Here is a 13,637-nt window from a genome sequence, read left to right as displayed (position 1 = left end):
TTATTAGCATATCACAAAATTACAACAAATGTGAAGGTCATAATTGGCCTTATCTGCAATTCTAGAATAGGAAATCATCAAATAAAATGAGCGAAGCAGAGGAGGTTGGTTTTACAGACATGTTGTAGGAAGCAGAAACAAAGAAAAAGCAGAATGGTCATTTCAAGGTTACTTTCCTTGTAAATTAGCAGAATAGGAAAACAGAACAATAAATAACTGATTAGTTAACTTCAAGTTACTTTTTTGTTTAAAGCAGAAAAACTTCATTATCATGCTAACTGAAACTGATCTATTTAGGAAACTTGGCTATTACCCCTTATTCTCCTGATTTCTCCAAAGGTCAGAAAACAACTTAGTTTCAGTTTAATGATAATTGAATTTTACTTATTTGGTTTTGTTTATTTGTTTGGCAGTACTAGGGTTTAAACCCAGGGACTCACACCTGTTAGGCAGGCACTCCACCACTTGAGCCACTTCACCAGCACTGAATTTTACTATTAGTGACTACATTCTGATTTTTGGCCTGGTCTATCTGAGCCTAGTACAGGAGTCTAGACTAAAACTCCTGTAAGTTTTATTTAACACAACTGAAATCTGGGCCTGTACACAATGACCTCAAGATCCTACTGGGGTGGGATACCCTAAGCCTGCTCCCATCAAGAGATCCCCCAGCACCCCATTCTCCCAGCTTTAACCTGATTCCCCACAGGACCCATGAGTGGCCCTGAAGCTATAAGGAGAAGTCATATAGCTTCAAATGACATGAGCTTCACTCTTCCTGAGTGCTACAGATTGAATTGTGTTCCCTCCAAAAAAAAGATATGTTGGAGCCCAAACCCCTAGGACCTCAGAATGTGATCTTTCTTGGAAGCAGGGTCTTTATGGAAGTTACCAAATTAAAATGAGATCATTAAAGTGAGCCCTAGACTACTGTCCTTATAAAAAGGGGAAATTTTACCACAGACACACATGAAGAACGGCACGTAAGTATTAAGACAGAGATCAAAGTGATGGACTCAACAACCCAAGAAACATCAAAGGTTGCCAGCAACCCACCAAAAGCTTGCAAGAAAAGAACAGAACAAAATCTCTCACAGTGAAATAAGCCAGACTGAGCCAGGCATTGATGGCTCACACATGTAATCCTAGCTACTCGGAAGGCAGAGATCAGGAGGATCACAGTTCAAAGCCAGCCTGGGCAAATAGTACAAGCAACCTCATCTTGAAAATACTCAACACTTTTTTAAAAAGGGCTTTGTGGAGTGGCTCAAGTGGCACAGTGCCTGCCTAGCAAGCCTGAGGCCCTGAGTTCAAACCCTAGTACCACAAAAAAAAAAAAAAGTCAGAATGAAAAAGACAAATATCACATGTTCTCCCTCATATGTGGAATCTAGTCCTGAAAAATGAATGATAGAAATGTGAAACAAGCAGTGGAAATATTATGTACACATGTAAATGGAAAAATGAGACCTACTGAAATATTCCAGGAATGGGGGAAAATGATAGAGGGGATGAATTCAACTATGATATATTGTAAGAACTTTTGTAAATGTCATATTGTACCCCTAGTACAACAATAATTTTGTTAAAGTTTTCAAATAAATGAAATATTTTAAAGTTAAGAAAAAAAGTGAAACAATTTCTGTTTGGGGGTGGGAACCAGTAGGAAAGGGGAGGGTGAAAGGAGAGGGTGAAGGGAGGGTGAATATGATCAAAATAGTTTATACACATGTATGAAAATAGAATAATGAAATCTGTTAAATATGGAGGATGAGAAAGAATAACGGGGTGAACTGACTAAAATACACTGAATGCATATATGAAAATATCACAATGAAATCCCTATGTACAACTAATATATGCAAATAAAAAATGTGAAAAAAAAAATTCTCCATCACAACCTCAGAAGAAAACCCTAGGAACACCTTGATCTTGCATTTGTGGCCTCCAGAATTATGACAAAAAAATTTAAGATTTCTAAGCCAAAAACTGAAAAAGACTGAAATGATTTAGCATATTTCCCTTTAAAGTTAAAAGCTTTTGGAAGAGGAAAATAAAGCATTTACTGGTTTGTGGTACCTTCTTAGGGCAACCTTAGCAACACACACCAAGTTCAACATGGCAGTATTGACCCATCACTGTCTCAGTCAACACATGCAGCCTCGCAGCCTCGCAGCCTCGAGTGCCTGACTAAAATCAGCATCTGATAGACACCACGCCCTTCCAGCCGGCAAGTTGAGGGGGTCTCCTGAAGGAATGGGGCAAACAGCCCTACCTAGCTCCTCCAGCCAGAGCTCTAAAAAGGGCTTAAAGCAGAAAAGCTAATGATTTGCTTGTACTTCAGAAAGACAGGAAGCAATGCCTTCTAACTGCAATCCCATAAGTGATGTCCTCCAAAATGTCTCTTGTGATTATGTGATCTTGTGGCATGGAGCAGGTGAACAGTCCTTCTGTTTTTCATAAATTCCACAATAAAACCTGAAAACTCTGTATTTTCCCTTCTACCATGTAATCGAGGTGGAAGTACAAGCAGAGTAAATTTAAAAAAGCAAAACAATGGTTTGGGCTTAAACCAGATCTAGCTTGCAAATGCTTTTATTTCCACCCCCTTCCAAAATCTTTTAACTTTAAAGGGAAAAATCTACCAAATCATTTAAATTCCTTTAAGTTTACTAAGGCACAAAATATTTTGATTTCCTTTTAACCATTTCAAGAAACGGCACCTGGCTAAATTTAACACAAAATAAGTTTGGGCTTAGAGGCAGGGGAGGGAGGCTAACTGAACAAGTAAATTTTTAAAAAGCCCTGTGAGCTCGAGGTATAGCTCAAATGATAGAGGTCTTGCCTAGCATGTTTGAAACCCTGAGTTCAAACTCCAATACTGCCAAAAATAAAATAGAGTAAAATAAAAAGCCCTGTGAACTTTGAATGACTGTTCTACTTAGTTAACTGGAATTGGCTGACACTTTCCAATCTGGATATGTTGTTATCAATTATCATCATAAAACACAGGTAGGTTAGAAGAATAACAAGTTGAACACTTGTGTTTAACTCAGCTTCTTCCCAAAACCTCTTTAAAAGTACAACAAAAGAATTCTTCTTAAAGGTACAAACCTCACAGAAGAAAAGGGTGACTAATTTTTAAAAGCTAGGCCAGTGTGACAGTTAACTTTGGTTGTCAACTTGACTGTACTGAAGGATGCCTAGAAAATTGGTAAAGCATACTTCTGGATGTGTCTGTGAGGGTAATGGCAGAGAAGACTGGCATATGGGTCACTGAACTGAGTGCAGAAGACCCACTATGAATGTGGGCACTGCCCTCCAACAGGCTGAGACCAGCTGGAAAAAAACGGTGGAAGAAAGGGGAAGCTCATGCACTTGTGCACTTAACCCTTCTTCTGGCATGAATATTTTGCTGCTGCTGTCATCCACAGACACAAGACTCTAGCCTTTGGACCAAAACTTATACCTGCGGTTTTCAGGCCTTCAACCTCAGACTGGAGCTGCATAATTTGTTCCTCTTGTTCTGAGGCTTCTAGCTTCTTGCACTGAGCAGCTACCAGTATTCCTGGCTTTCTAGCATGTACAAAGCACTGTGGTACTACTCAATTTCTGACCATGTAAGCCAATCTCGTAAATCCCTTACAATTATTCATATACAAATACACACATACATACATACAGATATACACACACACACACATTCTATTGGTTCTGTCTCTCTGGAAACCCCGAGTAGTGCAGCCATTGATAGACAACGATAAATAGCAGAAATAAGAAAGATATACTAGGGGCTGACGGAGTGGTTCCAGTGGTTCAGTGCCAGCCTAACAAGCATGAAGCCCTGAGTTCAAACCCCAGTCCAAAAACAAGAAAAAGAAAAGATAGATATACCAAAGCAGTACTGGAGAAAGCTAAGAAATAGTCAAATAAACATCACAGAACTTCCCAAGACAGTCAGGAAGCAGTGTTATCATGACCTCCAGAAAGCACATACAATGAAATGTATAAAAAGGGAAAACTAGCTGACAGGCTACTTAAGATCCTGTTATACTCCACATCTTCCTCTCCTATTGTCAAAGCAGCAGGATGACTCTCAGGAGAAGAAAAACAGCTGGTCTTAGGACTAGATTACCAGTCTCAGTTGAGGACAAGGGTATTCCATCAGTGAACTTCTGCTGCATAACAACTGCTCCAAATTCAGTGGCTTAAAAGAGTAAAGTTTATAATTTCTTATGTTTCTGTAGACTGTCTGGGCTGGCTAGTTTAGGACCACCTCATTCACATGCCAGGAACTGCTCTCCATATGGCTTCTTATCCCCAAGGAGTCTAGTCTTGGCAGAATAATCCAGCAGCAAGAGAGGTCAAGCTCCAATGCAAAGCCACTTTTCAGGCCTCTACAGGCATCTCACTGGGTCATTTCCTTCCCAGTGGCAAACAAGTCACATGATTATATCCAGATTCAAGGAGATACTGCAAAATGTTAAAACACTTTTTCTTATCTACTACAGGTACTATAGTGAAAACAAGAGAATTAGGAGCAAGTTTATATCAAGAATATTTGCAGATGTCTTCCAGTCCACTTCACCTACTTGGCTCCCAGGACGCAGGCAGCCATGCATCTCAGGGAAATCTCACAAGCAAAAGGGATGACCTAAGTAATGGCTTGACAAGTCAAGTGCAAAAACCAGCCTCATCCTGAGAGTTAGCTGCCTAATCAGCTTCTAAGCCTACATTGGGAGACAGCTAAGAAACACAAGGATAACTTTTAAAGACTAAGATAGTCTAACAATATTTTGATAGTATGAATTGCTAAAAGACTGTTTCTCAAACTCACAACTATACATCAATTAATGGTGAATTTTTCTGTACGTAAATTTTACCTGTAGCAAATTGGGAAAAACAATTGAGGAAAACAGACATACAATAAGAAGTCTTTAAAAGCATACATTGTTAACATCATTTGAGAAGAAATTGGAGAAATTAAGCCTATAAAAAAAGTACAAGACCTTACTTACAAAAGCAAAAAAAAAAAACTTTAGGTAAACCAAAAAGGCTCTTAGATTTTAAACACATGAGAACAATGAAAGCTCAATAAAAATGATTAGCAAAAAAAAAGCTAGAGCCAGGAATGATGGCATATACAACTGTAATTCCAGCACTCAGGAGACTGAGGCAGGAAGATTATGAGCTCAAAGTCAGCCTGGTTGGTCTCCAAAATAAATAAATAAATAAATAAATAAATAAACAAAACAAGAAAGAAAAAAGCTAAAAATATAGCAAAACAATAAGATAAGCCAGTCTACAGCTCCAAAGTCACAGCAAGGGTCCTAGAAGATCACAGAAAACAGAAACGAAAAATCAGGAACAAGAGAAAGAACTCCCAAAACTGAAGTGTGAATTTCCAGGGTGAAATTCTCAGCAAGTACCCAGCATAATGGATGAAAACAGAACCATACCAAGACACATCGTGACGTTTTCCAAGAATAACGGAAAAAAGCAGATCATAGAAGGGGATACTGATTCTGAGAGAATTGAAAATACATTTCAGAGACAGGTGTAGTGGCTTGCGTCTGTAATCCCAACACTTAGGAGGCAGAGAAAGAACACTACAAGTCAAGTCCAGCTGCAAGTAGAGTCCAGCCTGAGCTACACAGTGAGACCCTATCTCAAAAACAAACACAAAAACTCTGCACAGCCAACAAGTTCACGTAAATCATGACCAATATCTGGAAATAAAGAGAGAAATTCTTCAAAATAAAAAAAAACTTTCAAACAAAGAATCACATATTGAAATGGTATCAAGTGCCTCAACAGCAGATTAACTAGAAGACATAGAAATGCCTTTAAATTTCCTAAGAAATTTTTTTTTTTTTTTTGGCAGTACTGGGGTTTGAACTCAGGACCACATCTGGTTGCTAGACAGGTGCTCTACCACTTGAGCCACTCCTCCAGACCCTCCTAAGAAATTTCTTAACGGAGATTCTCTACAGAGTCAATTGCCTGAGCACTATCTCCACCCCTTCTACTCTTTCCTTATCTTTCCCTGAATTTAACTGACTCCATGTCCATTGCTTTCTTTTTCCAGCTCCTACTATGTTATGGTGGGAGAGCATTAGATATGGAATCAATATACTGTATTTGCATGACTGACATCTCACTTAATTCCTTTCAGCCTTGATTTTTTCACCTATAAATGGGGACAGTATTCCTTGAGGACAGAGACCACACGGTCATCTCTGCATACTCTATGATACTTGAATTCAAGAGACACTGAAATGCTCTTGGGGTAAATAAATGAATGCATGTAAAACCACACTTCAAAGAGCAATCCTTGGTCAATAAATTCCTCTCCTGCTCCTGGCTCTCTCACCTAGAACAATCTCAATACACCACAAAGCCACATGTCCGTATCTCAGGAAACCAGATTTGGCAGCAGCTTGAAGATGCAAAATGGAAAGCAGGACATACCTGGAAGGAAGTAGGGATACAGACGAGGTTCAGATTCTCTTGCTTCACTCTTTCAGCTGTGGGGTCAAAGGTCACATTGGTTTGTTACTCTCTTCACTTTATAAATGTAGTTGCATTTGTTCAAATCCAAGTGAAAGGGAAATGGCCTATTTCCCCCTGACCAATGTCTTTCATTCTGTCCCCATTCTTGAAAAAGCTAGTGATCTCAAATCACACATCAGAAGACAGGACACCAGGAAGCCTAGGGAGGTTAAGCACTGACCACAGAAAAAGCAATGCCAGTGCTGCTATTGTCATGCCTGGCAGTATGCTAAGAACTCTGTACAATGAGCTCTTTTAATCCTAAAAACCCCAAAGGTAGGTTATGATTATAATTTCTATTTCATAAATGAGGAAACTGAGGTACAGAGAGGTGAAAGGACTTTGGTAATTATACAGCTGCTCAGTGGCAGGGCTAGAGTATCAGGCTAAGCAGTCCAACTCCAGTCTCAGCTACTACTCTACATTGCCTTTTCCAGGGAAAACTCAGAACTTTACTTCTGCATGTAGTAAAAAATATAATCATTTATAGGTCCAAAGGGTTGTTAAAGAAGGTTCGTTTATTTTAGATTTATTCATTTTAAACTTTCAGGAAATTTTAATTTAAAAAAAAGTCTTAAAAAAAACCTTTCTTTTTAAAATCTCAAAGCCTTTTTATCAAGTCTGCACACTGGAAGGGTTGGATGCCACTCATGAAATCCACAGCAATCCTGTGCCCTAAAATCCTGTACGTGCTGGGTTACTGTAGAAAGGCATTAAAGTTCTGGCTTGGCCAGTAAGGAGGCTCCCAGAAGCCATGACATCAGCACTACAACTACTTTTTTTTTTTTTTTTTTTTTTGTGGTACTGGGGTTTGAACTCAGGAACTCAAGCTTTCTAAGCAGGCGCTCTAACACTCGAGCCATTCTGCCAGCAACAACCACTTCTTAATGACAAAGGGAACCTGGATTTTGCCTTTAGAGTCCTGACCCTTGTCACATACAAGAGATTAGCATTGGGTAAGCCTCTCCCCAGGCCTTGTTCTTACAAACAAAAACAGCGCAGCAGAACCTGTTGAGCAGCCACTGGGGCTGATAATTCCTGAGCCTCCCCTAACCACAGACACAACTCAATCTGGGTGAAGTAAACATCTACAGGAACCAGCCACAATCCACTCCACAGGGTCACAAACAGGGCAAATCCACTCTGTTCTCGATTTGTTTGCCAAAAGAATCCTAAGACCACACATAGGACCCCTGATGGGAGTGTACCACCAAGATGACTAAAATTCTGCAGGAATCTCAGCTAAGGCAGTTCCTCCTCCCCAGATGGGCAGAGTAAACAAATGAACCCCCAGTGTTAGCAGAAGACCCACAAAATCCCTCTTTCCAAGTCTTCTTTGGAAACACTGAGCTGACCTCAGGCAAGCAGCCTCTTCTCCCAGATCTGCACTGCTAGAACCCAGACGGGCAAGTGTCAAACCTGTGCCTGCTCCCTCCCTTTCCTCTACTTCCACTCCCATGATCACACACAAAACATCCAGTAGACAGTCTAAAAACATACCTATTCGCTGCACAGCATGGACAATTGTAGAACCACTTCCAATTCCCAGCACTTGGTTATTCTGTGAAAAAGAGGAAAGAAAAAACAAAACTAATTATCATCATATTTTACTCCCTCTTCAGCCTACTTTGTAAAGCTATAAAATTATTATGAAGAGCAATTCACCAACACAGGTGCAAGGCAGGTACTGTGCCTACTTTACAGCACATAACCACTGAACCTCAAAGCTGTACTTTAATCCAGTGTCCAGTGTCCAATGGGTAATTAATCAACAGAGCTTTCATTTTTGACACTGCCAGCATCACTACTCCCTCCCAACATGCTACCAGACAAAATGATTGGCTCAATTACTTACAGCGTATAGCAACTTAAGTTGGCCTCACAGAAATGGCCTGCAGACAAACACCAAAAGATTTCTAGACTAATCAAAAGAGGTAATGAGAAAGAAAAAAAGCCCTAGAATTAAACAACAGAGCAGGGGCAAGGGTGGAAAGCTAGAGTTTCTGGTTTTGGTGCCTTTTCACACAAGCTTAACACCCAGCAGGCAGGGGACTGCCATCTTTTAGTTGGAAACAGCACAGGAAACCTCAAGGGGCACAACATCCAGAGCTCTCCCTAAATCAGTAGAAGAGGGGAAAGGTGATGCTTAAAATAGTCAGCATCTGTCCAATTAATGCCCAGGGGTCCCTATTTTGCCTGAGTCTGCCTCAGAGAAAATGGGAAGAGAGTAAAAGCCTAGTAAGGAACATGAGAAATAGTCTTCATATGCAACAAGGTGTGTAATAGATGTGAGTCACTTTCTAAGTACAAAGGACAAGAAACACATGTCACAATATTGAACCTGCCATCTTACGAAAGGGGGAAGGTACCTATGAGCAGACCAGTCAGACCAGGAAAAGCAAAACAAGGCCAGGGACTACCATTTCAAGGTAACTCCCTGGGATCAACCTCCAGCTAGGCTATGGTGAAACCACTAAAACCAAAGCAGACCCTACCATTTGTTAAATGCCTGGCAAGAATATTACAAATATTAATACAAAGTCAAATCTCACAACAATCCTTATGACCCAGAGACTCACTGTCTCCACTTTAGAAATTAATCCAATATCTTCAGAGGAAAAAAAAAAAAAAGACTTTGAAATGAGCAGAATACAGGATATCCTTTTAACTGAATGTCGGAACCTTACAATGGTGTGTGCTATTGATAGCTCTATAGAGACAAATTTTAACTTGCAAAAAACTTAACAAAGCAAATTCTTTAGAGGAATGCAAATTAATTATGGTTGATAGGATGCAACTGATTATTGTCCTATAGATATTACTCAATAAATTCTTAAAATTCATGTTAACATTTCTTGATCGCATCCATCTCACCCAAGTCAGACTGGCTATCATCAAGAAAACAAAATATTTTTGAGCCCTCAGTTCCCACCCTCTGCATGTCAGGGGATGCTTTCTCTTTCTCCACTTATTTTACTCTGCTTTACTAATAAATCCTTTTGGCTCATGGAAAAAAAGAAGAAGAAGAAGAAGAAAAGAAAAAGAAAACAACAAATGCTGGTGAGAATAGGGGTGGGGAATGGACAACTCTCATACACTGATATTGTGAATATAAACTAGTACAACCACCATGAAAACCAGTATAGAGGTTCCTCAAAAAACTAAAATTAGACTTACCTAACACCCAGCCGTACCACTCTTGGGCATATATCCAAAGAAATGTAAATCAGTACATACAGACATATACTCATGTTTATTGCAGCTGTTTCACAATAGCCGAACTGTGAATTTAACTGAGATGCCCAACAATCAATTAATGGATAAAGAAAATATGGGAAACACACACACACAATGGAATATTATTTAGCCATAAAGAAAAGAAAAGTGAAATTATGCCATTTGCAGGAAAATGGATGGAACTGGAGATCATCATATTAAGTAAGATAAGACTCACTACCACCAACAACAAAAAAAGGTTAGGGGCATGACACAAGTGGTAGAGCACTTACCTAGCAGATAAGTATGTATAAGGCCCTGGGTTCAATCCCTAATACCACCCCCCAACAAAATAATAATACACATTATACATGTTGTACAGAGCCTTGAGTTCAAACCCCAGTTTTACCACCACCACCAAAAAAAAAAAAGACAATAAATATGTATGTTGCAAGTCAAACCACCATAAGACAGGGACTGTCTATATTAAGATGTGGGACCTTTGGGGGGTGATTAGGCCACAGGGGCTGCACTCTCATTTGTGGGATTGATGCCCATCTATGGCACCTATTTCCTTCCTCCTCCCTCCCTCCTTTCCTTCCTATTTCCTTCTCCCCCTCTCCCTATGCCAGCTATTGAATTTCCCAGCTGCCAGAACTATGTGGCAATAAATTTCTGTTCATTACAAATATTTCAGGTATTATTTTCAGGTATTATTACATCAGCAAAATGGACTTAACACATGTGAACAGGTTCTAACACCTTTTCCAGTTTCATTAATTTAATGAGTTAAAAATTTTTAACATATGTTCATTTTATATTTGTATTATGATTCTTTTTATTTTAAAAAAATCATCTTTTAACAGTGTTGAGACACACACACACACACACACACAAATAAAACCTCACTTTGAATAAACAATTTCAAGAAGTTCACTTTGCTGAAATAGCATTGCATTTCAAATTTCATAGAGTTCCAACAACTAACAATTCATCTGGCAGGAAAAAATCCCATTGTGAAACTTTCTTTTTAGGAAGAAGGAAAAGTTCTGTAGGCCCCTCAAAAATAAATAAATAAATAAATAAAATAAAAAACTGATGACCATAGGTAATACCTCTCACTCCCAACAGTACAAAAGCCAGAGGAATACCCATTGGTAAGCCCCAGAGCCCCACATTTGAATTGGTCCTTTTCAAAGTTAGACTGTCTAAAATAAGAGAACATTAGAAAGAATAATCAACAGGCAGAAAATTTTAAAAAAATAAATAAATAACCCACACAAGTCAAATACTAATGTCCCCAGCAACCATGTATCTGTACACTAAAAAAGCTTGCAGCTGGGCCTCTCCTACCTCCAGAAGACTTTATCCATCAATTTCTGTGTTCTTAATCTGGTAGAAACAATTTTTACTAGTGCACAGTTCCAAAGTCACCAAATGGACCCAATGTTTAGGCCATCCGAGCAGAGCTCTGCAAATTCCACCAGTGACAATGCCCTCAAAAGGCAATGCATCTAATAAAGTCATTTATCTGACTGGGCAAACCCCAAAGGCCAGGACTTCAAGAAAACTATATGGGCATTACAAGCCATCATGACACAAAAACATTCCAAATGGCTACATATCTCAATACGTAAAAATCTTCAAGTATGAAAAAATGTGTTGACCTCTCAATACACAGGTATGCTAAACCTGACCTTCACACACCTGAGTTGAAGCCAAGCGCTCCAGCTATACAGCAATTCAATTGCCAGATTCCTCATTTCCAAGCTTAGCCATACATTCACATCTCTTGCAGGCTTCCAGAAGGCTGGTTGCACATAAGATGAACTTGGGTACAACAAACAAGCTCTGTACAAGGCCTCTGCTTTGGTTTTCAGAAGAGGCCAGGAATTGTGGGGGCCTGACAGACCCAAAACTTTTAAAAATCATGTGATCCTGCTACCTTAGAATCAAATTACAGACCCGGGAGTCAGTGCCCTAGACAAAGCCAAAGGGAAGGGGCCAATGGCCCCCTGTGGGGTAGTCCAACAGCAAAAAGCCCTTCTGAGCCACATGTCATACCTGCAACATCACTCATCCTGTTCAAAGGGGGTAACCTTAGGAATACTTTTGCTGACCAATTAGAACCACTGCCCAGTAACTTCTTCAAGATAAGCAACGAAAAAAAAAAAAGAAGCCCAGACTCCACAGAGAAAAAAGGGATGTGGCTACAGGCATTCAGGAGAGCCACTCCTGCATGGTAACCTATCCTAGATAACCAAACACACCCAACCCCAGAAACAGGCAGATCTAAACCAAGATACAAAGGATTCAGCTGAGAATTCTCCAAGTACTCACTCCATCCAGTGGAAATGGTCACCATATTGAACAACGGTGGGCTAGGGGACTAGAAACTCTACACTCACAGATTCTAAGCAAAGGGCCACCAACAGCCCCACAACCTCCATATTAACAAACATTTCCTGGGCAGGTCTCACTGTGGCCCACACTGAACGAAGATAAGGTTAACTATCATCCAGGAGCTTATTCTTTGGGGGCTGAGCAGTACAAACACAGATGACTAAAACATAAGCCATCAACATAAAGCACCTAAGAGGCACAAAGAACAGGAGGAGGAACTGTCCTCTCCTTAGGAAGCTAAAGAAAAACTGAAAGCAGGAAACGGTCTATAAACCAAACCCTAAAGGAATAACAGGACTTTAACAGGTGTCCCCAAAAAAGCCAATGGCGCTCTCCCTAGGATCATCTCATAACTTCTTTGAATGACGCAGCTGTAATCCACTGTTCTAGGGCTCTACCTTGAGATGAGGGCCTGAAGATTTTTATTTAATCAAATACATTAACTATAAAACCTAGGTCAGGGAGATAAGAGCCACTAAATAGTAATGTAAATATATTAACAGGAAAATATATAGGGCTCTTCTAATTGCACGGATTTCATTTACCCATCTATTAAATCACTTTATGTGGGTATTTTGAAATTTCAGCTTATTATTACAATTTTACAGCTGTGGTTCTAAATCACAAACATAGGACCAAATTACTCATTTTACATGCTCTCTCTTAATTCATATAAAAAATCCTATTGCTAATCAAACTTGCAACAAGTTACATCAGGACACAGCAGCCACCAAACTGATGGAAGGTACCAGAACAGGAATGACTTGGTTTGTCCTTCTACAGAACAGGCAGGGCCACCGGTTATGTCACTGGCCTCTCCCACTTAACCAAGTTGCAGAGAAGCTCAAAGGACATCACCTTTGCAAAGATCATGCTTTGTACAGCAAAGCATTAAGAAATGTAAAGAAATCTCATTTGAGAAGAAAAGAGCATCCGATAACACTACCTAAAAAGTAGAAAACAGACAAAAGACAAGGCCAGGAAATTCCAACGCCACAGGGCAGAAATACTCCATGTGGGTTCGGCTGAAGTACTATAATGAAGATAATTAACTTGATTGGTGACAGCAAACCCACTTGGTGAAAAGAATTCACTGACAGCACCACACCTGCCACTTATGCGGCCACGACCTCACTGGGTAAATGCTGAACATCTCTGAAGCCCCACCTCAAAGAACAGCCTTCTCCAGACTTGAAGTGTCCACTCGGCCCTTTCAAAGGTAGGAAGAAGTTCTGAGTTCCAACCTGCCCCTTTGACTTGGTCTCTCCTTTCCCCTGAGCACAGTCAAGAGATTGGCGCTAGCCAAGCTAAAAGCCTCCTTGGAGTGAAATTTCAAAGCACTTTGCAAACTTGCTCTCCTGGCTGGCTTTCCCAAGAAGTGAAGACCAACCTCCAGGCAGCCCCATGGCTCACCATTTACCGTTTGTTAATCAGGAGACCAGCCAGTATGTGCCTCTAAACCACCC

General features: G+C 40.0%; 1 protein-coding gene across 1 annotated transcript in view; it reads right to left on the bottom strand.

Annotated features, from left to right (window-relative positions):
- The window catches only part of Rpia (ribose 5-phosphate isomerase A), a 39,850-nt gene that overhangs the window by 25,583 nt on the left and 630 nt on the right, over nucleotides 1–13,637 (bottom strand). Inside the window, exons 2-3 of the mRNA XM_020183871.2 lie at nucleotides 8,053–8,113; nucleotides 6,472–6,527 (exon numbers count right to left, since the gene is read on the bottom strand). Coding sequence (XP_020039460.1) covers nucleotides 6,472–6,527; nucleotides 8,053–8,113 — 117 coding nt within the window. The remainder of the gene's footprint in view (nucleotides 1–6,471; nucleotides 6,528–8,052; nucleotides 8,114–13,637) is intronic.

The sequence above is a fragment of the Castor canadensis genome, chromosome 12 (genome assembly GCF_047511655.1).
Source record: "Castor canadensis chromosome 12, mCasCan1.hap1v2, whole genome shotgun sequence".
Lineage (NCBI taxonomy): Eukaryota > Metazoa > Chordata > Mammalia > Rodentia > Castoridae > Castor > Castor canadensis.
Note: the sequence above shows the minus strand (reverse complement) of the source record. Positions and strands in the feature narration are given on the sequence as shown.